The sequence below is a fragment of the Schistocerca cancellata genome, chromosome 3 (assembly GCF_023864275.1).
Source record: "Schistocerca cancellata isolate TAMUIC-IGC-003103 chromosome 3, iqSchCanc2.1, whole genome shotgun sequence".
Classification (NCBI taxonomy): domain Eukaryota; kingdom Metazoa; phylum Arthropoda; class Insecta; order Orthoptera; family Acrididae; genus Schistocerca; species Schistocerca cancellata.
The window spans coordinates 512,691,306-512,716,837 of record NC_064628.1 but is presented as its reverse complement, the minus strand read 5'-3'; the positions used below and the strand labels follow the sequence as shown (position 1 = coordinate 512,716,837).

At 38.1% G+C, this 25,532-nt stretch overlaps 1 protein-coding gene across 1 annotated transcript in view; it reads left to right on the top strand.

The window, feature by feature from the left end:
* Positions 1 to 25,532, top strand: part of LOC126176762 (uncharacterized) — a 212,106-nt gene that overhangs the window by 121,758 nt on the left and 64,816 nt on the right. The window contains exon 7 of the mRNA XM_049923930.1: positions 9,005 to 9,116. Within this exon, the coding sequence (XP_049779887.1) occupies positions 9,005 to 9,116 (112 nt within the window). The remainder of the gene's footprint in view (positions 1 to 9,004; positions 9,117 to 25,532) is intronic.

The following is a 25,532-nucleotide window of genomic DNA, read 5'->3' as shown; positions in this document are numbered from 1 at the left end:
CTGACCATTCAGCTACCAGGGGTGGACTTACAGATATATGACACAAGTGACACCCAATCACCTGACCAAGTTCGAAGTCTGTGAGTTCTGCTGAGCACCCCATTCTACTCTCTCACAATATCTAATGACTACTGAGGTTGCTGATATGGAGTACCTGGCAGCAGCTAGCAACACAACGCACCTAATATGAAAAACGTATGTTTTTGGGGTGTCCGGGTACTTTTGATCACATTGTGTTTTAGATTGTTCTGAATGTCTTGTCAAAATTTACTTTGTACAGACAGTTACGGGAACCAACTCATTAAGGCAATGTCTTAGGCTTCCTATTAACTAATAGACCCTACCGTTTTGAATCACCTAATGTAGAGGACATCAGGGACCACAACACTATTATAGCATCAGTGACTACAGGTGTTAAGAGATGTTAAGACAAATGGGAAAATATCTTTGCTTAACAAGAGTGACAGAAAACAAATTTCAGAATATCTGAACAGTCATAATCAAATATTAGGCTCTGAGGATTGGGCAGGAGGGGGGGGGGGGGGGGGCTAGAGCAGACATAATTCTAAAGCATTTTACAATATTCCTTAGGCTAATATGTGTTGAACAATGTTGTGAAGGCTGGGAAAGATCCACCAAGGTTCAATAGCCAGGTTACAAAGTTTCTAGGATCAAAAAGAGAAGTTGAAAACTAGTTGACAAGTAAAAGCTGAATAAAACCAAAATAAACACAAGGAGACCAATCTGAGAATTGTTCAATGAATTTGAACATAAAATTTTGCCAACTGAACTGATTACAAAGCCTAAGAGGATTTGTTCATAGGTAAGTCAGTAAGCAAACCAAAATCATTTATTAGTCACCCTGTCACTGTACCAGTGCTGAAATGCAAGATGACTGAAAGAAGACTGAATGACTGAATTCTGTCCTCCTAAATTGTTTCACCTTGGGAGATCTGAAAATGTCTCATCCTTTCAACCATCACAGGAACTCCTAAATAGCAGATATTGAGATAAGCAGTCACATAATAGAAAATCAACCAAAACTGTTCATTAGTGGAAAGGCATCTTTACTGGATGAGATGCCTGTGACATTCTAAAGAGAGTTTGTGAAAAATCTGCTTTCCTTCAAACAGTAGTTCATTGCAGGTTGCTGGAGCAACACATGGTACCAAGTTATTTGCAAAAAAGTGCAGGTCATTCCTGTTTTTGAGAAGGTTCATCAGACAGATGCAAATATATATAGGCATGTACCACTGATGTGAATCTCTTGTAGATTTATAAAATGTGTTTTATGCTCATGCATTGTGACATTATTGGAGAATAAAATATCTCAACTATAAACTTCAGTATGGATTCTATAACCAGAGATTGTCTTGAAATCCAGAGCACGGCCGACAAGGGCTTGTTGCATGACTTCAGAAGACATTCAATTCAGTTCTGCTCTGACATTTACCGAACAAAAGTACAAGCATACTGAGTATCAGCCCAGATTTGTGACTGAATTCAGGACTTCCTAGCACATAGAATTCAACACACTGTTCTTAATGGGGAAAAATTGACAGATGTGAGCATAAATTCAGATGAATTAAACAGGAAGAGATATGAAAAGTGGAATGAAATATGTAGTCATGAAATAGGAGGAAAAAGGGAAAAAACCATAGAGAAGGAAATGGGAGGAGGAGGAGGAAAGAAAAAGCAGAGTAAATTATGAAATTCTCTCATTGTGGTAAAAGAGGTGTTTCAGTAGAGATTAAGTCAGTAAGGGTAACATGAGGTGTATATATGTTGGAGAGCATGTTTCCATTTCTGGTGTTCAGGGAAACTACACGGTGAACAGAAAGTTTCTCCCTTTTTGTTCAGAGACCCACTGAGGTTTGGTGCTCTGTGGAAATAGTACTACTTTACACCAACAGATGATATGGGCAGTATGAACTTCATACTATTCTGTATTACTTGATGAATCATAGTGAACACATTTCCACACTTGTTTGTCTGCTGCTGGCAAGTGTTGTTATGGTGATTCACTTCTTATAAGCAGATCATTTTCATAACTTTAACACACCTGTACTTTGTAAGTTAATGAAAATTTGTCTTCAATATTTTTTTAAAATAAATTCACCTAATGAAAGAACAGAAAAATATTGTTATCTCTAAAGTTTAATTAGGGAGATAAAAAAGACAGTCTTGCAAAAGTTTAATTTTCTTCAATTTAATGGATTTACACATTGCTTACTTAAATACCTTTTTAACTTCATCTGTATACTGCTCTGTGGTTATCTGTGTTTTTCATTTTTTAAAGGTGTCATTAAACAGTGGGACCAAAACATGAATATGTTCATTTCCAGATTTAAGGCCTCCATGCTAGACATTTGTAAAGGCAAATGTCTGCTTGTGTCTGTATATGTGCAGATGGATATGTGTGTGTGTGCGAGTGTATTCCTGTCCTTTTTTCCCCCTAAGGTAAGTCTTTCCGCTCCCGGGATTGGAATGACTCCTTACCCTCTCCCTTAAAACCCACATCCTTCCATCTTTCCCTCTCCTTCCCTCTTTCCTGATGAAGCAACCGTGGGTTGTGAAAGCTTGAATTTTGTGTGTGTGTTTGTGTTTATTTGTGTGTCTATCAACATACCAACACTTTCGTTTGGTAAGTTAAATCATCTTCGTTTTTAGATATACATACATACATTAATACTTATTCCATAGATCATGAATATGACATTTTGTAATGATGTGGAACATGTCACTTTAACATAAGTTTTCTTTACACAAAATAATTAACTGTTTTCTTCTTTTTACTACTTCATATCTAAAAATTCATGTACTAAGTAGAAGGAGTTGTCATTCAGAAATTCTTTTAATTTGTTTTTAAATGTTGGTTGGCTATCTGTCAGACTTTTAATGCTATTTGGCAAATGACCAAAGATTCTGTGGCAGCATAATTCACCCTTTTCTGTGCCGAAGTCAGATGTAACCCAGAATAGTGAAAATCATCCTTCCTTCTAGGGTTTTAGCTACACAAATCACTGTTATTTTTGAATTGGGATGGATTAATTACAACAAATTTCATAAGTGAATATATGCATTGTGAAAGCACTATGAATATCACGAATTCCTTAAACAAATGTCTGCAAAGTGATCTCGGGTAGACTCCACCTATTATTCTGATTACACACTTTTGTGCAATGAATACTTTTTCTCTTAATGATGAATTACCCCAAAACATGGTCCCACATGAAAGCAGTGAATAGAAATAGGCATAGTAGGATAATTTACTGATTTGTTTATCATCAAAATTTGCAATAACCCTAATAGTGTAAGTAGCTGATCCTAACCGTTTCAGCAGATCATTGATGTGTTTCTTCCAATTCGATTTGTTATAAATGCACACACCCAGAAAATTTGAATATTCTGCATTAGCAACAGACTACTGTTCGTAGACTATATTTATCAATGGTGTCATGCAATTTACTGTACAGAACTGTATGAACTGTGTTTTCTCAAAATTTAGTGAGAGTCCATTTGCAGAGAACCACTTAATAATTTTCTGAAAGATGCTATTTACAATTTCCTCAGCTGATTCTTGTTTGTTGGGTGTGATTACTATACTTGTATCAGCAGCAAGAAGAATTTACTTTGCATCTTCAAGTATATAGAGTGGCAAGTCATTAATATAAATTAAGAACAATAAAGGACCCAAGACTGAACCCTGTGGGATACCATCCTTGATACCTACCCAGTTAGAGGACTCTGTTGATTTTTGGAGACTACCTGTACTGTTTATTTCAATCTTCTGCATTCTTCCAGTTAAATATGAATTAAATCCAGAATGAGATTTTCACTCTGTAGCGGTGTGTGTGCCGATATGAAACTTCTGGCAGATTAAAACTATGTGCCAGACTGAGGATCGAACTTGGGTGCCTTTGCCTTTCGCGAGCAAGTCCTCTACCAACTGAGCTACCGAAGCACGACTCACGCCCCATCCTCACAGCTTTACTTCTGCCAGTACCTCATTTCCTACCTTCCAAACTTTACAGAAGCTCTCCTGCGTACCTTGCAGAACTAGCACTCCTGAAAGAAAGGATATTGCGGAGACATGGCTTAGCCACAGCCTGGGGGATGTTTCCAGAATGATATTTTCACTCTGCAGCGGAGTTTGAGTCTTGGTCTGGCACACAGTTTTAATCTGCCACGAAATTTCATGAATTAAATCATTTGTGCACTGTCCCATCCAATGTTTGAACAGTGAAAGCATATACAGCATTTTCTGTTGAAAAGCCTTTCTGAAAACCAAATTGACACTTTGTTTGTACTTGATTTTTACAAATTTGTGATACTACTCATGAATACGTTACTTTTTCCATGATTTTTGAGAAAGCTGTCAGAAGTGAGGTTCGGTGGTAGTTGTTAGCATCAGTCCTATCCCCTTTTTTATACAATGGTTCAATAACAGCATACTTCTGTCTGTCTGTCTGGAAGTATCCCCTGTTTCAGTGAGCTACTACATATGTGGCTGAGAACCCTACTTATCTGTTGGGAACTCTGTTGGAAATGCCATCAATTCCATGTGAGATTTTACTTTTGAGTGAATTTATTATTGTCGTAATTTCAATCTTAAATTTCAATTTTATCAAATTGCATAGGTATTACCTCTCCCATATACTGCCTTGCATTTTCTAATGAATAGCTGAATCCTACTTTCTGTACAACACTTAAAAAATGATTATTAAAATGTTTTCTACTTCTGACTTCTTGTTAATAAAGTTTTGCTTGAATTTGATAGAAATACAGTCTTCCTGTGCTCTCAGTTGCCCTGTTTCCCTTTTAACAATGTTTCAAATTGTTTTAATTTTATTATCAGATGAGCTAATCTCAGACATAATGCACACACTTCTGGACTTTGTAATAATTTTCTGAATACAGTGCAGTAATTTTTATAATGTTTCACTGTTTCTGTAGCATTATTCCTCCTAGCTATAAGATACATTTCCCTTTTCTGTTTACAAGATATTTTTATCCCTTTAGTAAGCCATGGCTTTTTAGATGGTTTCTTACAATTATATTTCACTGTTTTCAAATACACTCACAAAGGTATGAAATAGGTTAAATTTTAAAGTAGCATCAGGTTCCCTGTACACGTCATCCCCATCTAACTCTTGCAAGCTTTCCCTAAATTTTTCAATTGTTAAATCGTTAATTGAATGCACTATTTTGAAGGACTTTTTTGTGCTACTGTATGAAGCTCCATCATGTACTGTAACTAACTATGCATCATGATGAGACAGACCATTCTTAACAGTAAAAGTTTTTATTTGATTAAATTTATCTTGGTTTAGAAAAACATTATCTATCAGTGTCCTGCTTTCCTGTACCACCTGAGTAGGAAAAATCAACAACTGAAGTCAAATAGAAAGAACCAAGTGATACTTCAAGATCAAGCTTTCTATTGGACTCTTTCAGAAAATCTACATTGATATTCCCAAAAACAATAATTTGCTTCCCTCTGTCTGACAGATAGCACAACAAAGAATCCAAGTTTTTAAAAAATAGCTGAAAAATTCCCAATGGTGACCTAAACATGGCTACAATTAGAAAAGTACCATTATTTTGTTTAAGCTAACATGCACATGCTTATGCATGTTTCTCTATACAAAATTTTTTAATTTCCAAATTTTTCACACTATGGCAGATTTTAACATATATGGCAGCTCCTCCTCTCTCCACTGTGTCTCTACTTACATGTGCTGAAAGCTTATATCCACCGACATTTACCATTTCCATGTTCAGACAGGCATAGTGCATCTGTTCCTCCCTCAATTTCTAAATCTTCTAAACAAACAAGAAGCTCATTGACTTTGTTTTTTAATCCTCTGATACTCTGATGCAGTATACTAAAATCATTTTTCACAGTGCTTTTATGAGAATCTTGTGACATACTAACATTGTTTTTCGCTGTACTGTTATAAGAATTTCGTGACATTTTAACATCTCTAGTTTGTGCCTGTCTGAGCTTCTCATTAAGCTTAATTTCAATCAAGGTTGGGTGACTGGACACTGATCTTAGTCTAAAGAAGAGGTACTCCCATGACTTTCAGTGCCCTCCCCCTTAAAGATTTTGCTATCATCCCAACAAATTTACCCTTCCCTTTTCTACTGAGATGCAGGCCATGTCTTGTGAAGTCCCACCTACCAATACCATCAACAGGAACCAAACTTAAGCTCGACAAAGTAGCCACCCGAAGCAGTTTATCTAGCTTCATATTGACCCTCCTGATAGATCTGTTCAATTGGGGCCAATCATGTCACATGAAAGCAGGAACCAAGCCAAAATTTGTATAGTTCATTGCAGATGTTATTATTTATTTATAATAGACCAGCAAGCCTTGCTTTTATTGTCAGCACTGCTTATGTAAGTTTTTGCATCTATTTTTTTGGCTGCTTGCAGTACTTTGTCATATATTCCTTTATATTTTCTGTAATACTCTTTGAAGTTTTCATCATTACTTGTTATATATGTGCGTCTTGTTATCCATTTTTTTGTTTTTATTGCTAGTTTTGGTATCAGTCTTTTTTACTGGTCACGTTATATTTTGATAGTTGGGAATGATGTTTATAAAATTTATCATTGTATGATCCGCTGAAGAATCTCTTTCCAGCATTGTGCATCCTTCTTTCTTATGTGTAAGCCTAAGAACTGTTAAGTTTTGTTCATGTAGGCTTCTTTTTCCCCATGTGTTGTACTTTTTCTTTTATTCTTATTTAATCATATTTTGACTTCATCAATGTCTTACAGAGCTGCAACTATGCCCTCTCCTTTCTACTAAAAGTCATATAGGTTTGTGAAAATGAAATTATTTTTGTACAGATGTTTGCAGCTGTAGGTGTTGGATTTGATATTTTGTTTGTTTAATCCACATATTTTAATTGGGTTAATAAGTTTCCTGCTGCCATTGGAATCTAGCAATGTATTCATCTTTAGTTCACCTAGTAGCTTATGCTTAGAGTGATACATAAGAGTTCACTGATGTTGCCAATGAAAGTGTCTATGCACCCATTTGACAGTGCATAGATGTTTTGAATGTACAGTGAAGAACTACATACCTTTATTTTTTGGCTTGTTAGTTTTACATTTCCAGTAATATATTTTTTCCATAAGTCAAGCCAATTTATATAGTTTCTGCTTATCTTGTTGTGGGGTAATGTTGCAGCTCCCCCATTCCTAACATTCTTTCTGCATGAGCTAGCTGTTACATTATAATTTTCTGCGTAAGATTTAAAATTGCTCTCATTATTTTTTGTCGTTTTTCTATGTTCTGTTTCATTGTATATGTAAATCATGGATATAAGGTTTCCTGTTTCACAATCCCCTCCTCATCCCATATTAGTTTCCCTTATTTCTAATGATTTTACATGCTTCTGTAAACATTTGAGTTTGTGTGTTATAGACCCCAACCTCTTTAAATGTATGCCATCCTTTCCCAGGCAGTTTTCACTCAGAAATTTGTTTGGGACTATGAAGATAGTGTAAAAACATTGCACTGCTCTTTTATAGCAAAGTTTATTTTTGAGATATGTTTCTCACTCACTGACCTCCTTTTTTATAATTCCACTAAGTATGGTCTTGGATCCCTCATAGACAGTTCTTGTGGCACGAATCATGTTTATTGTTTTGTTTTTAAATTAGAGAAAGCCCATCATTATGGAATCAAGGGATCAGTAGATAATTTATTAAAACATACCTTGAAGACAGGAAGCAAAGGAAATTTTACATATATTGAATAGTACTACATGAGATGCAGTGGACTCTAAGTGGTGCATAGTACAGCATGAATTTCCTTGGGAACGTGTCCTTGGGGCTCTTCACTCTTGAGTTCAGATCACAAAGTTGGTCATAATTCTGTACCAAGGCAGGGGGCTCAGTTTATAGGTGCTGCAGAATGACTCTGCCTTGCAGCCTTTGAAAAGGTTGGCATAATAGGGGCTGTGCTGGTTCCCATAGCCATTCCTCTGATTTTTTTTTTCTTAGTTGCTTTTTACATTATATTCTCTCTGATATCTTTTCTTTCATTTATCTACCCTTGTCATAACAATATAACCTTGGGTCTGAATAGCTTACTTCTCACTTCCAGACTCCCTGAGTGGTCTCCTCTTTTCATCCTGTGGAAGTATCATATATGTTTCAAAATCTAGGAATAGTACTTTGTCTTTCTGTCAGCAGTACTTGGAATTTTGCCTCTGAAAGAAAATACTAGACTGTCATTCTGTCTCCTTCTAATATAACAGTTGTTATTTTGTCAGGCTATGTTTTAATACCAAATATTTTACCAATATTTTGAGATAATTTGAATCAATAGTGTAGCCATTTTCATGTGCTGAAAGTCTGAAAACTTACCTTTTGTTGAAAGATTTTGAAGAACCCTACAGATTTTTTAAATTCACTGTATAGTTGTACCAGTTTTGTTTACATAAATGAAAAGTTTGATTTTTCAGCTGTGTAAGTTAGAAAAAGAGCTCTTGCCTCTCATTTTCATTTTATAGCATTCAAAAAGCTTTCGTGGCCTTATTTTACGATAAGAAATTGTACTTAACACCAACAACTGTATCAATGCTAATTTATCTCCAGAGTATTCAAATGCAAAACTACAAAAGTATAGTGTTCAACAAAAATGTGTCTGTCTGCAGTTACACTAATATATTGTATGTATGCCTACAGACCCGTAAATTCTGACAATTCTAATCTAGGGATCCAAGACTTAAAGAAAAAGTGATAAAGTATTAAATCACTTGTATCTCTTTTCCATAAGTTAGCATTTCTATGTACAATTATAATATAGGGGATAAGATAACTTTGAAGATGGAACCTTCATTGGACTTTCATCCTGTAGCAAGGATGTCCAAATGTGCAGACATAGTTAAGCAGTTTACTGACAGCATGTACCACTTACTTGACAACAGATTTTATAAGTGAAATTATTAAGTGTTCTAATCTTTTTTCCATTTAATACAGGTAATAAAAGAGATTGGGACTTAATGCATCGGTATGCCTTTCACATGTTTTTCCTGGAAAATGGTATGACAGCAACCATAGGGGTGATATGCCAGCCATGTACAGGATCTATGTAAGTGCACTGAATCTACATTCTTTTCAGTGGGGGTAAATTTTTTCCACGATATGTACTCAATAACTTCTTCCAATTTATTTGTCCAGTAAACATTTTATAGAAATTGAAGATAAGTACACATACACCAGATCAATTTAATGAAGTACATAGAATTTTATAAACTTAATACATTCTTGATAAATTCTTCTTTTAAAGATAAGTAACTATTTTGCTATGTTTAAAGGAGTAAAAATTAATGTAACTTATTCACTTACAATAAACTTGAACATGAGATGGCAGACAACTGACTGAGCAAAGAGTAATTACGCTTACAGCATTGTTGGAAAAAATATGTGGAACATACGAAAGCATTTTCCACAAGGCAGTGTATCCAGCATACATTGTACATACATACATACATTAATCCTTGCTCTGTAGATCATGAATACAACATTTCGTAATGATGTGGAAAGTGTCACTTTAATATAAGTTTTCTTTACACAAATTAATTAATTAATTAATTAATTAATTTTTTAGTTACTGCTTCATATCTAAGAATTCATGTATTGAGTCGAAGGAGTTGTCATTCAGAAATTCTTTTAATTTGTTTTTAAATGTTGGTTGCCTATCTGTCAGACATTTAATACTATTTGGCAAATGACCAAAGATTTTTGTGGCACCCTAATTCGCCCATTTCTGTGGCAAAATGAGATTTAATCCAGAATAGTGGATATCATCCTTTCTTCTAGTGTTGTAGCTATGCACTTTGCTGTTATTTTTGAATTGGGATGGATTATTAATGACAAATTTCATCAGTGAATATATGTATTGTGAAGGTACCTTGAATATCTGAGTCCCTTAAATAAATGTCTGCAAGGTGATCTTGGGTGGACTCCAATTATTATTCTGATTACACGCTTTTGTGCAATGCATACTTTCTCTCTTAATGACGAATTGCCCCAAAATGTGATGCCATATGAAAACAGTGAATGAAAATAGGCATAATAGGCTAATTTACTGATATGTTTATCACCAAAGTTTGCAATAACCCTAATAGCGTACGTAGCTGAACCTAACTGTTTCAGCAGATCATCGATGTGTTTCTTCCAATTCAATTTTTCATCAATGCACACACCCAGAAATTTTGAGTATTCTACCTTAGCAACAACTTCCATTCATAGTCTATATTTATCAATGGTGTTATGCCATTTACTGTACACAATTGTATAAACAGTGTTTTCTCAAAATTTCATGCGAGTCCATTTGCTGAGAACCACTTAATAATTTTCTGAAAGACATTGTTTGCAATTTCCTCAGCTGATTCTTGCTTCTTGGGTGTTATTACTATACCTGTATCATCAGCAAAAAGAACTAACTTTGCATCTTCATGAATATTGAGTGGCAAGTCGTTAATATATGTTGAGAACAATAAGGGACCCAAGACTGAACCCTGTGGGACACCATTCTTGATACCTCCCCAGTTAGAGGACTTTGCTGGTTTTTGTAGACTATCTGTCTGTTAATTTCAACCCTCTGCATTCTTCCAGTTAAGTATGAATTAAGCCATTTGCGGTCTGTCCCACTCATACCACAATACTTAAGCTTATCTAGAAGAATTTCATGATACACACAATCAAAAACCTTTGAGAGATCACAAAATATCCCAGTGGGTGATGTTTGGTTATTCATTGCATTTAATATTTGATTGGTGAAAGCATATATAGCATTTTATGTTGAAAAGCCTTTCTGAAAACCAAATTGACATTTTGTTAGTACTTCATTTTTACAAATATGTGATGCTACTCTTGAATGTATAACTGTTTCAAGAGTTTTGGATAAATCTGTCAGAAGTGAGATTGGGTGGTAGTTGTTAGGATCAGATCTATCCCATTTTTTATACAATCGTTTAACAATAGCATATTTCACTCTATCTGGAAAAATTCCCTGTTTCAGTGAGCTACTACATATGTGGCCGAGAATTCTACTTATTTGTTGGGAACAAGCTTTTAGTACTCTGTTGGAAATGCCATCAATTCCATGTGAGCTTTTACTTTTGAGTGAATTGATTATTTTCCTAATTTCAGTAGGAGTGGTGGGTTGAATTTCAATTTTATCAAATTGCATAGGTACTGCCTCTTCCAGATACTGCCTTGTATTTTCTAATGAATAGCTGGAACCTATTTTCTCTACAACACTTCAAAAATGATTATTAAAATGTTTTCTACTTCTGACTTTTTGTTAACAAACTTTTCATTGTGTTTGATAGAAACACAGTTTTCCAGTGGTCTTGGTTGCCCTGTTTGGCTATTCACAATATTCCAAATTGTTTTAATTTTTTTATCAGATGTGCTAAACTCAGACATAATGCACGTACTTCTGGACTTTCTAATAACTTTTCTTAATACAGTGCAGTAGTTTTTATAATGTTTCATTGTTTTGGGATTGTTACTCCTCCTAGCTATAAGATACATTTCCCTTTTCTGTTTACAAGATAAGATACATTTCCCTTTTCTGTTTACAAGATATTTTTATCTGTTTAGTAAGCCATGGCTTTTTAGATGGGTTCTTACAATTATATTTCACTGTTTTCTTAGGGAAACTGTTTTCAAATATACTCACAAAGGTATCATGAAATAGGTTAAATTTTAAATTAGCAACATGTTCCCTGTACTCCTCATCCCAGTCTAACTGTTTCAAGCTTTCCCTAGAATTTTGAAGTGTTAAATTGTTGACTGAAGAGTCAAAGGCTCGATATTGAGCTTCAGCAGCTAAAGTTACCACTAGACATTTCTTTTTGAGTTGTAACTGAATCCACCAAATCCACATATGATTAATTCATCTTTGTATTTCAAATATCTGAATTGTGTGTAATTGAACCATTTTTAATGTTATATAGTGGGGAAAGATATCCTTTTGAACTATGAACTTGACATTATTTAGTTGGATAACTTGGTAATATTGTTTAATATGAAAGTAATAGAGCAGAATAATGTCTGTATCTTCTATAGCATTGATCACGTCAATTCATTTAGCAGTTGGGGGTCGGTGTACGACACCCCCTGCATCTGTACCGCTACCTGCTGGGGCTGCCTTACAAAAAAACAAGAACCTTTGCCCCTCCTGCACTGACTATGTGTTCCTCATCAGAAAAATCCAGCTTTTAGTTTGCTCAGTATGCTCAGTATAGCTTTTCCTTAAAACTGCACACCAAACACTGTTGTTATTAATATTAACAACTATCTCTAACAGTATACCGTTATTATCAAGGCACCTAGTTATGTTTTAAACTTCTCTCCAAAGCAAGGTGTGGATAATGGGTTTCAGTTTTCATGATTGTTAAGCCACACAAGTTATTACACACACAAAACTTTATATAGCCTATCTGGATTTGATTTTATCCACACCCCTTTAACAAACAGCTTGCAGCTATGTATCCTTACCTTACAACAGACCCACTGAAAGAAAACTATGTCTACAATCCAGAATGAGATTTTCACTCTGCAGCGGAGTGTGCGCTGATATGAAACTTCCTGGCAGATTAAAACTGTGTGCCCGACCGAGACTCGAACTCGGGACCTTTGCCTTTCGCGGGCAAGTGCTCTACCATCTGAGCTACCGAAGCACGACTCACGCCCGGTCCTCACAGCTTTACTTCTGCCAGTATCTCGTCTCCTACCTTCCAAACTTTACAGAAGCTCTCCTGCGAACCTTGCAGAACTAGCACTCCTGAAAGAAAGGATATTGCGGAGACATGGCTTAGCCACAGCCTGGGGGATGTTTCCAGAATGAGATTTTCACTCTGCAGCAGAGTGTGCGCTGATATGAAACTTCCTGGCAGATTAAAACTGTGTGCCCAACCGAGACTCGAACTCGGGACCTTGCCTTTCGCGGGCAAGTGCTCTACCATCTGAGCTACCGAAGCACGACTCACGCCCGGTCCTCACAGCTTTACTTCTGCCAGTATCTCGTCTCCTACCTTCCAAACTTTACAGAAGCTCTCCTGCGAACCTTGCAGAACTAGCACTCCTGAAAGAAAGGATATTGCGGAGACATGGCTTAGCCACAGCCTGGGGGATGTTTCCAGAATGAGATTTTCACTCTGCAGCGGAGTGTGCGCTGATATGAAACTTCCTGGCAGATTAAAACTGTGTGCCCGACCGAGACTCGAACTCGGGACCTTGCCTTTCGCGGGCAAGTGCTCTACCATCTGAGCTACCGAAGCACGACTCACGCCCGGTCCTCACAGCTTTACTTCTGCCAGTATCTCGTCTCCTACCTTCCAAACTTTACAGAAGCTCTCCTGCGAACCTTGCAGAACTAGCACTCCTGAAAGAAAGGATATTGCGGAGACATGACTTAGCCACAGCCTGGGGGATGTTTCCAGAATGAGATTTTCACTCTGCAGCGGAGTGTGTGCTGATATGAAACTTCCTGGCAGATTAAAACTGTGTGCCCGATCGAGACTCGAACTCAGGACCTATGATGTCTACAATGATTGTTTTGTTTGCCAGCTCTGAAGGGGCAATTTCAATACTTTATTTCAATTTATCTTTATAAGTGCCAGAAGTAAATTTACTTTAACAACTTTTGGGGCAACAATTTTAGTTGGAAACAAAATCGAAGCAGAGATATTCTTACATGGCTTAATGGCTGCCAGCTGTCCTTAGAAAATTATGTAAAGTTAATATTCTGGTAAAGCAAATTTGAAGGTAAGAAATCTCATAAAATTAAACTTTAAAATGGCATATCAAAGAGACCACACTTCCCTTCTTTTCAGTTAAAAGTAAACAATTAATGTTGTAGGTTACTTTTATATGACACTGCAAGACTGTTATAACACCAATCACTATGATCTTTTGAGCATACAGAGTGACACAAAACTTACATTCAACAAAATGGACATGGACCTGTGGATCAGTATATTACTTTTTGACAATGATTCTAACAAATACTTTTAACAAAACTATTAGAACTATGGCAAACCATGGAGTTGACTGTAACATTCTGATACATTCCTACAGACTGTTAACATGAAAATGTCTTGCCTGGTTCATTGCAGCCATATCAGTGTTGAAGCTGATGCTTGTTGTATGAAAATTTGTATAGGCTCTTCATGTCTCCAGTAATGGAAATAATTAATGACTACCACCCACTTGCAGTAATCATATTAACTTTCTGTATTATAAGATTCATATTCCATCACATAAAACCAGTCACATATTCTTGCTTTCCAACACAAATAAACTGGAGATTACTTCAGGTACTATAAACCACTGGCATAACAAATACTGAGCACTTTCCCTCCGAATTGTTATTGCTTAAGGATAACATTGCCAGACATGGCATACCACAATATGTACACTGCCAAGGCTTGACTGCAACAGCTCTGGTTTTCTCTTCTTTCCTACCTTGCACTGCTCACTCCAAGATCAACCAACAGACTGGCAGTTGAAAACCCATAGTGGATTGCCTATCTTTATGATTTTATTTTGTTTAACTGAATTACATGTTCTAATACCCTTAGAATGTTACAGTCAGTACATTTATAACTTACATTCATTTCTATACTTCATTTTTCATAATATTTTTAATTTTTCACAAAATTCTCTGTCCTTTCAGTGAACATTCATCACAGACATTACACCTTTAGATTTTGACATAGTTATAAACATTTCCATAACACTAATCTTTTGTACAAAGTTGATCATTTTACTCCGTCAATTTTTGCTCAATTCTGTTTGAATAAATAAAAATTTTTCGACATTGCAGTTTGAATTCATTTGTATCATCACAGAGTGCATGAAACAGTGGGTCCTCCTTGCAGAGTAAGAACTCTGCTCGTGAAGTATCTGGTTGAGACATCACCTCCATAATCATAATCAGCAAAGGCAAGCAATGTTTAGCCTCCAGAAAAGAATAAACCAAACTTCGTAGTTCCTTTTAGGTACTGAAAAATATGTTTTACATTTTTCCAGTGACTAACCATTGGTTTATAACTACGCTTAAGTAATTAAACTGATATCTGGATGATCTGGATGAGAGGCCAGAAAAACGTGTGGTTCCTGAAGAGGGGCAGCAGCCTTTTCAATAGTTGCAGGGGCAACAGTCTGGATGATTGACTGATCTGGCCTTGCAACACTAACCAAAACGGCCTTGCTGTGCTGGTACTGCGAACGGCTGAAAGCAAGGGGAAACCACAGCCGTAATTTTTCCTGAGGGCATGCAGCTTTACTGTATGATTAAATGATGATGGCGTCCTCTTGGGTAAAATATTCCAGAGGTAAAATAGTTCCCCATTCAGATCTCCGGGCGGGGACTACTCAAGAGGACGTCGTTATCAGGAGAAAGAAAACTGGCGTTCTACGGATCAGAGCGTGGAATGTCAGATCCCTTAATCGGGCAGGTAGGTTAGAAAATTTAAAAAGGGAAATGGATAGGTTGAAGTTCGATATAGTGGGAATTAGTGAAGTTCAGTGGTAGGAGGAACAAGACATTTGGTCAGGTGAATACAGGGTTATAAATAAAAAATCAAATAGGGGTAATGCAGGAGTAGGTTTAATAATGAATAGTAAAATAGGAATGCGGGTAAGCTACTACAAACAGCATAGTGAACGCATTATTGTGGCCAAGATAGATACGAAGCCCACACCTACTACAGTAGTACAAGTTTATATGCCAACTACCTCTGCAGATGATGAAGAAATTGATGAAATATATGATGAGATAAAAAAAAAAAAATGATTCAGGTAGTGAAGGGAGAGGAAAATTTAATAGTCATGGGTGACTGGAATTCAAGAGTAGTAAAAGGGAGAGAAGGAAACGTAGTGGGTGAATATGGATTGGCGGAGAGAAATGAAAGAGGAAGCCGTCTGGTAGAATTTTGCACAGAGCATAACTTAATCATAGCTAACACTTGGTTCAAGAATCATAAAAGAAGGTTGTATACATAGAAGAATCCTGGAGATACTAGAAGGTATCACATAGATTATATAATGGTAAGACAGAGATTTAGGAATCAGGTTTTAAATTATAAGACATTTCCAGGGGCAGATGTGGACTCTGACCACAATCTATTGGTTATGAACTGTAGATTAAAACTGAAAAAACTGCAAAAAGGTGGGAATTTAAGGAGATGGGAGCTGGATAAACTGAAAGAACCAGTAGTTGTACAGAGTTTCAGGGAGAGCATAAGGGAACAATTGTCACAAATTGGGGGAAGAAATACAGTAGAAGAAGAATGGCTAGCTCTGAGGGATGAAGTAGTGAAGGCAGCAGAGGATCAAGTAGGTAAATAGATGAGGGCTAATAGAAATCCTTGGGTAACAGAAGAAATATTGAATTTAATTGATGAAAGGAAAAAATATAAAAACACAGTAAATGAAGCAGGCAAAAGTGAATACAAATGTCTCAAAAATGAAATCGACAGGAAGTGCAAAATGGCTAAGCAGGGATGGCTAGAGGACAAATGTAAGGATGTAGAGGCTTATCTCACTAGGGTTAAGATAGATACTGCCTACAGAAAAATTAAAGAGACCTTTGGAGAAAAGAGAGCCACTTGTATGAATATCAAGAGCTCAGATGGAAACCCAGCTCTAAGCAAAGAAGGGAAGAGGGTCTATACAAGGGCGATGTACTTGAGGACAATATTATGGAAATGGAAGAGGATGTAGATGAAGATGAAATGGGGGATACGATACTGCGTGAAGAGTTTGACAGAGCACTGAAAGACCTGAGTTGAAACAAGGCCCCGGGAGTAGACAACATTCCATTGGAACTACTGACGGCCTTGGGAGAGCCAGTCCTGACAAAACTCTACCATCTGGTGAGCAAGATGTATGAGACTGCCGAAATACCCTCAGACTTCAAGAAGAATATAATAATTCCAATCCCACAGAAAGCAGGTGTTGACAGATGTGAAAATTACCGAACTATCAGTTTAATAAGTAACAGCTGCAATATACTAACGCGAATTCTTTACAGACGAAAGGAAAAACTGAAAGAAGCCAACCTCGGCAAAGATCAGTTTGGATTCCGCAGAAATGTTGGAACACGTGAGGCAATACTGACCCTACGACTTATCTTAGAAAATAGATTAAGGAAAGGTAAACCTACATTTCTAGCATTTGTGGACTTAGAGAAAGCTTTTGACAATGTTGACTGGAATACACTCTTTCAAATTCTAAAGGTGGCAGGGATAAAATACAGGGAGCGAAAGGCTATTTAAAATTTGCACAGAAACCAGATGGCAATTATAAGAGTCGAGGGGCATGAAAGGGAAGCAGCGGTTGAGAAGGGAGTGAGACAGGGTTGTAGCCTGTCCCCAATGTTATTCAATCTGTATATTGAGCAAGCAGTAAAGGAAATGAAAGAAAAATTCTGTTTAGGTATTAAAGTCCATGGAGAAGAAATAAAAACTTTGAGGTTCGCCGATGACATTGTAATTCTGTCAGAGACAGCAAAGGACTTGGAAGAGCAGTTGAATGGAATGGACAGTGTCTTGAAAGGAGGATATAAGATGAACATCAATAAAAGCAAAATGGGGATAATGGAATGTAGTCGAATTAAGTCGGGTGATGCTGACGGAATTAGATTAGGAAATGCGACACTTAAAGTAGTAAAGGAGTTTTGCTATTTGGGGAGTTCTTACACTCCTGGAAATTGAAATAAGAACACCGTGAATTCATTGTCCCAGGAAGGGGAAACTTTATTGACACATTCCTGGGGTCAGATACATCACATGATCACACTGACAGAACCACAGGCACATAGACACAGGCAACAGAGCATGCACAATGTCGGCACTAGTACAGTGTATATCCACCTTTCGCAGCAATGCAGGCTGCTATTCTCCCATGGAGACGATCGTAGAGATGCTGGATGTAGTCCTGTGGAACGGCTTGCCATGCCATTTCCACCTGGCACCTCAGTTGGACCAGCGTTCGTGCTGGACGTGCAGACCGCGTGAGACGACGCTTCATCCAGTCCCAAACATGCTGAATGGGGGACAGATCTGGAGATCTTGCTGGCCAGGGTAGTTGACTTACACCTTCTAGAGCACGTTGGGTGGCACGGGATACATGCGGACATGCATTGTCCTGTTGGAACAGCAAGTTCCCTTGCCAGTCTAGGAATGGTAGAACGATGGGTTCGATGACGGTTTGGATGTACCGTGCACTATTCAGTGTCCCCTCGACGATCACCAGTGGTGTACGGCCAGTGTAGGAGATCGCTCCCCACACCATGATGCCGGGTGTTGGCCCTGTGTGCCTCGGTCGTATGCAGTCCTGATTGTGGCGCTCACCTGCACAGCGCCAAACACGCATACGACCATCATTGGCACCAAGGCAGAAACGACTCTCATCGCTGAAGACGACACGTGTCCATTCGTCCCTCCATTCACGCCTGTCGCGACACCACTGGAGGCGGGCTGCACGATGTTGGGGCATGAGCGGAAGACGGCCTAATGGTGTTCAGGACCGTAGCCCAGCTTCATGGAGACGGTTGCGAATGGTCCTCGCCGATACCCCAGGAGCAACAGTGTCCCTAATTTGCTGGGAAGTGGCGGTGCGGTCCCCTACGGCACTGCATAGGATCCTACGGTCTTGGCGTGCATCCGTGCGTTGCTGCGGTCTGGTCCCAGGTCGACGGGCACGTGCACCTTCCGCCGACCACTGGCGACAACATCGATGTACTGTGGAGACCTCACGCCCCACGTGTTGAGCAATTCGGCGGTACGTCCACCCGGCCTCCCGCATGCCCACTATACACCCTTGCTCAAAGTCCGTCAACTGCACATACGGTTCACGTCCACGCTGTCGCGGCATGCTACCAGTGTTAAAGACTGCGATGGAGCTCCGTATGCCATGGCAAACTGGCTGACACTGACGGCGGCGGTGCACAAATGCTGCGCAGCTAGCGCCATTCGCCGGCCAACACTGCGGTTCCTGGTGTGTCTGCTGTGCCGTGCGTGTGATCATTGCTTGTACAGCCCTCTCGCAGTGTCCGGAGCAAGTATGGTGGGTCTGACACACCGGTGTCAATGTGTTCTTTTTTTCCATTTCCAGGAGTGTATTTCAATTTCCAGGAGTGTATTATCTCAGACCCTGAGAGTTTGTCAGCTGAGTTAGCCCATCTTGAAGTCATATTTCCTCAGAAAGATTATAGTGGAAGACAGATTAGATGTGCATTACACTCTCAACCAACTGTACACTGGGTGAGTGACGATAATATCGAAGTGGCACCAAAGTCTATGGCCAAATTGATTTACACAGGGAGTATTTCAAACAGAATTGGTCGTATTTTGTGGAAATATGACATGAAGGCATGTATTTGGCCACCATCTAAGATCAGGGTCCTTTTAGGTCCCATAAAAGATTATCTTGGTTTGTATAAGGAGGATGTCTATTGTATTCCTCATAGTTCTGGATGTCATATATTGGTCAGACTATCATGACTGTGGAGGACCAGTGTACTGAGCATAAGTGGCACAAACACTTACAACAGCTGAGCAAATCCATCATTTACAGACCATTGACACCAGTCATCCCATGGAATATAACAACACAGAGTCTCTGGCATGCTCTTCCAGCTATTGGGATAGTGTTATTAAGGAAGTTGTTGAAATTAAATTACAAAAAGAGATGGTGGTTGGTGGTTTTTGTTTGAATTCTGCATGGAATCCTGCTCCCTTACTTGTCAAAAAACTGAGGGACAGTTTGTTCTATTTGTTAATTTCACTGTTGATAATTTTTGACATTTGTCATCTTTGGTTTGTGATGGCACTAGCGTTTACAGAGAGAGAAAGAGAGAGAGAGAGAGAGAGAGAGAGAGAGAGAGAGAGAGAGGGAGAGAGTGTGTGTGTGTGTGTGTGTGTGTGTGTGTGTGTGTGTGTGTGTGTGTGTGTGTGTCATGAATGCTGATGCACTGCTGGTGAAGCTCTTTTACATGAATGGTAACTGTATGCCACTAGTGCTGCAGAAGATCTGGACACTCAAGGGTATGAAAAAGACATTGGTCCAATGCCTGTTAAAGGTCTGGAGAAAATTATTAGAAAATTTGAAAAGACAGGTTCTTTTGAAGTGCAGTGTGGAAGGAGCAGGAAAGCAATTGATCTGACATCTATCGAAGACGTGGCCTCAGCATTGCAGGACAGGCTGAGCAGTGGTGTACAAACATGCACAGCACGGGGAACTGCCCAAACACTGGGCGTGCCTGTTAGCAAGGTGCATAAAATCCTACAAAACATCCTGCATCGGTATTCATAGAAAATCACCCATGTTTAGGTGATGCTTCCTGATGGCCTTCCAGCAAGACAAACATTCGCTCTAGAATTTTTTGCTCACATGGAAGTGGACAGTGGATGGCTATGGAACATTCTGTGGGCAGATGAAGCCTATTTCCATCTCTAAGAACATGTCAGTACACTAACACTGCTTAAACCTGCCCTTCACTAACCACACAAGACGAGATAGCACATAATAATAATCAAGTACAATTAATACAAACATTCACTATACAGAAGCAAATAGGACACACAGTATACAAACTTTCTATCTTTGTTTCTCAGTGATTACTTCAAGAATCATTAGCTAGAAACCTACTAAGCTGATTTATTCTTTTTGTTATGATGGAAAAGAAATGTGATCCCACAAACTAGCCCTTTCATTGTAACAACAAAATTGTATACACTATCAAATTTATGTATCATTAAGGTAGGATTGGACTACTCTTTCAATTTGAGATCATTAAGTTTGTACTATTTTAACACTCTTTACCCAGACAATAACCTCTACAAAACAAGACAATTTCCAGTAAAATTTTACTTCAAAAAACCTTTAGACAAAATGTTTATAGTACCACTTGTGAAACAAGTAAGTTTTGAAAACAATTTTAAATCAGTAAACAGTAGTACTCTCTTTTCCAAGTAATACTCTTTCCTAAACTGATTTTTAAGTTCATTTTCTAGTTAAGTTTCAAAACATTCAAACATGGACAGTCACTGTTATGTGTATGAGAAACACGTAATTCTTGCCCAGCACATTAAGTGTACTGGCATAAAACTTGCACCATAGAATTGTTTGTTAATGCTTTTTATGCAAACAACATTCTCAGATTTCATTACTTAACAGAGAGGATCCTACTTGAAAAAGTGAATTGGATGGAAACTTTGTTCAAACACATTTTTGAACATTAGGATTATATTTCCATAAAACCAAACACAACATTACTGGTTCATACATTAATACATTTCTGACCTTTCGTGAGTGTGACAAAGTGGTTGCGCAATCAAGGTGGCGAGTGTGTGGTGGCTAGGTGGTCTTTCCATTGGCAATAATAAGCTCTATTTACCTCTCCTTGGCATTGTTAATAATAATTTTAGAGCTTTTCCCAAATTGAGAGCACCATTTTACAGCCACATATTAAATCTGAGGCCATTCGATTCCACTTGTAGTACTATAAGCCTCACCTGCGCTGTTTGCTCATCAGTTAATTGCTGTCAACTCCCCACTGTGCTCTCTTGTTTGGCACCCAGGCGAGCACCACCTTTTCCTAGCACGCCAACTTGCTTCCGTTGCAGAGGGGAACTACATTGGGTTTTTCTTTATATAATTCAAAGTTCCTATGTATGAACCAGTTACAATGTAGTTGCCAACAAACATATTTTTAAAAAATCTCATCATTTAAGCATATTAAGAAGTCAACACAAATAAACATAATTAAATGCTACTCTCCTCCAAATAATAGAAAGAACTTGACTTGCAAAGAGTAAACATGTCATAAAACCTTTACACTTCTTTAAAGTAGATCAAAGACATTACATATTAGACAATATATACTTTGCATTACTCATAATAAATCAATACAAAAATGTTTTACAGTATTAAACTGTGGTTTTACAGGCTTACCTAACTAATAGTGCCACAACTGTTGACTGCCAAACTTGTCTATCTGTGCATATTGAACAGTACTGATGGTGTAATGTGCAACTCAAACCATAGCCACCATAATGCAATTCATCTGTCATTTGTATCTGACCCCATTTATGTTAAGATACTTACAGCATCAGCTATTTGTGAAATTTTTCTTAATACCTTTTTTCCCCGTGACGTTTCCCCCTGTGTCAATAATATGCTGTTCAGATTTGGCATCATTCTGAGCAGTGGTTCTCTTCTTACAACATTTGGAAATTGGAACTTTAATTATGGACAACTGTATTTTGTTACGTTTAAAGGAGTACTCTTGAAAGTAACTTATTCATTTAAAATATACTTGAACAATAAACAACGGCAACTTAATGAGCAAAGAGCAATTAGTACATGCAGTATTATTTAAAACAATATATGGAACATATGTAAAAGCACCTTGTGCAACATATAACAACAGGACACAGAAAAATAGTTAAGTCTCAGCATATATGCATAGCCATAAATCAACACCGTATATACAATGGTTAGATATAAACAGTTACATCAAACTAATATTATCAGTATAAGACATAGCCATGTATGTGTAAGGAAAACATAATAATAGGCAGAATATAAAATGTGTAGCAGGTTATTTATGAGTCCATAGTATGTTTTTAATAATTTGTCTCTATCTACTGTAATGAATATCAACCTAATTAAGAATATGTTCAAATCTTTTTTAGAATATATATTATTTATTTGTTGCTTTCACATAAAGGATTTGTCTACAGCAACTCCCAGAAATGTGCGATTGTATATCTCATGCAGGAAAGAACATTAGTCTGAAGTTTTGTGTCTGGGCTGTTCTAGTAGTATTTATCTGCAAGAGTTTCCACATAGAAACAGGTTATTGGCACTTAAGTATTTTTTACCATTTTCAGTGCTCCACCAGTCATTTGTTTGTCACTGTAAACTAGAAGCAAACATTGTCAGCATATATAATAGCATTGTTGCTTCCTGTTACAGTCAAGTCATGTATGTGTAGAATGTGCTGTCCCTTAAGACACTCCATACCTCACTTGCTGAAAAGTCTGAGCAGACGTTTTTAACTTTATTAAAATCAGTGCAGAGCAAATTATTTGAAGTGTCTTAATATAGTGGAACCTCAAATGTGTTTTTGCTGTGGTTTCTGTGCTTTGCTAAAGAATTAAGCAAATTATTTGAAATGTCTTAATATTGTGAAAAATTAGGTGTGCTTTTTGCTATGTTATCTGTTCATTGTTAAAGGTAAGATATACAAGTCATATAATGTAATCATAAATGTCTGGTGCAACCATAAAAGAATTAGATTTCTTCCAAGTTTAATTTGACAGTATTATTTTCCCTTCTTAATCCAAACCTATGCTTTTAGTAACTAAACATATAATTGGGGCACTGAATGGTCAATAGTCACATAAAATGTGATAGGGTACTGGCATTGGTGCATTGGCACAGGGAATGAGCGACAGGGATGGAGGTGGCTGTGGGAGGAGGAGAATGAGATGAGGGTGTGTTTTAAGGACAATTTCCACATACATTGTTCATAAAACTGTTATTGGAGAGAGGATACAGATGCCACAGGTTGCAATGCAGCCACCGAATACAACCATGTTACACTCAGAAACATGTTCCAGCAATGGGGTTCAACCTGCTCTTTTACACATTAGTGATTTATTTGGGTGGACAGACAGATGTTTGTCATCTCTCTGCTGAAGTTGTAGGAGAGCTGGTATATGATACAACAACTTTCATTGTGTGCATAAACGTGGAACATCCTACCCACAATCTTGGCTCCCCCCCCCCCCCCCCCCTCTTTTTTATGGCCAATTCAAAAAGTCTACTGCCATCTCTGCATAAGGGTTAGAGGGTTAGTTATCACTAAAGTGAGGTGTCACAGGATGTGGGTACTGTGATGTTTGCATACGTCTGGTTAAAGTTAACCATTAATATGTGCTCATCTGGAGATAGATTGGGTCAAAAGTCAAATGATGGTTAACGTTTTGAAGGGCAGAGGAAAGAAAAAAGTACCAAGGCAAGAGACAAGGGAAGAAAACCTCTGCGATAGTTAGGTCGGGTGCTAAGAGCAGTAGTGGATGTCTTGCTGCCTGCGACAGGTCATGCAAGGGTAGGCTTTGTCAGTGGTGGGTACCAGGCATGTCGATACCTTTCACGTTGTGTGGTGCTGTTACTCCACGGCTGCCGCTGGGTGCTGGTGTTGATCTCTCGGTCCTGTAACAGTTAGATTGATCAGCCTAGGGCAAAGGCAGCTTTCCCAGGCCATCCCATCCAATCCTGTTACTGCTGATCCCATCAAAGAGACAATTGGAGAGTACACCTCTTATCACTCAGTATTATCCTGGTCTTGTGTGTATTAATCAGCTACATCGACAAGGCTATGACTCCCTAAAATCATGCCCTGAAATGAGGTCCATTTTGTCCGACATTTTGCCAACCACACCTAGAATAGGTTTCCTTCACACTCCCAATGTTGGCAGTATCCTTGTCAGACCCTATGCTGCTTCTGCACTGATTTCCCTACCCTGTGGCTCCTATTCTTGTGACCATTCCTGCTGTAAGACTTTCCCTCTGCATTCTCCTCCCACAACCCATACCAGCCTTGTAACTGGCAAAACATATACTAGAAAAGGGAGAGCTACCTGTGAAACGACACATAACTAGCAAAACATATACTTTCAAAGGGAAAGCCACCTGTGAAATAATGCCTGTCATGTACCAACCGTTATGTAAACACTATTCGGCCTTTTACATTGACAAGACTAACATCAAGTTATTAATTACAGTGAATGGACATAGGCAGAGGGTGTATCTTAGCAGCACACAATGTCCTGAACCTGTTTCAGAGCATGTTATACAACATAACAGTACGACCTTGGTGTGTCTTTCACCACACATGCCATCTGTATTTTTCCCTCAGACACCAGCTTCTTAGAACTCCACAGCTGGGAACTGGCAATACAACATATTCTTGGTTCTGGCCACCCACCTGACCTTAATTTACATTAATTTCTTCAGTCTCAGCATTTCTTATCAGGAACTATTCCTTTCTTCACTCCCTTTTCATTTTCTATATCTTTTATTTCCTGACCCGTCTATTCCCCACTCCCTCCACCGTCCCCTACCCAGTCCACCTCTGCCACGTACAATGCAGTTAGCTTTCCATTCATATTAACTCTTGCACTATGTTTTGTCAGTAATCTGTGTCTTGTTTATTACCCTGTCTTCCACCTTTAAACTCATAGGTTTTCAAGTTTTGTCAGATGCTGTCCTGTCCAGCAAGTCTCCCCTGATCCAGTGTTCTGGGAGACCTTTCCCAACTCTTCTCATTTCCTAAACTTCACCAGCCCTTCTTATTCATCCCTCTTCCTTGTCCTTCAACTCTTCTGCCAGGAGGAGGAGCTACTGACTACAGAAGCTAGCAAATGTCAATACCTTTATATGTGTGTTCTGCTGTCACTTGGGGAGTAGTTTG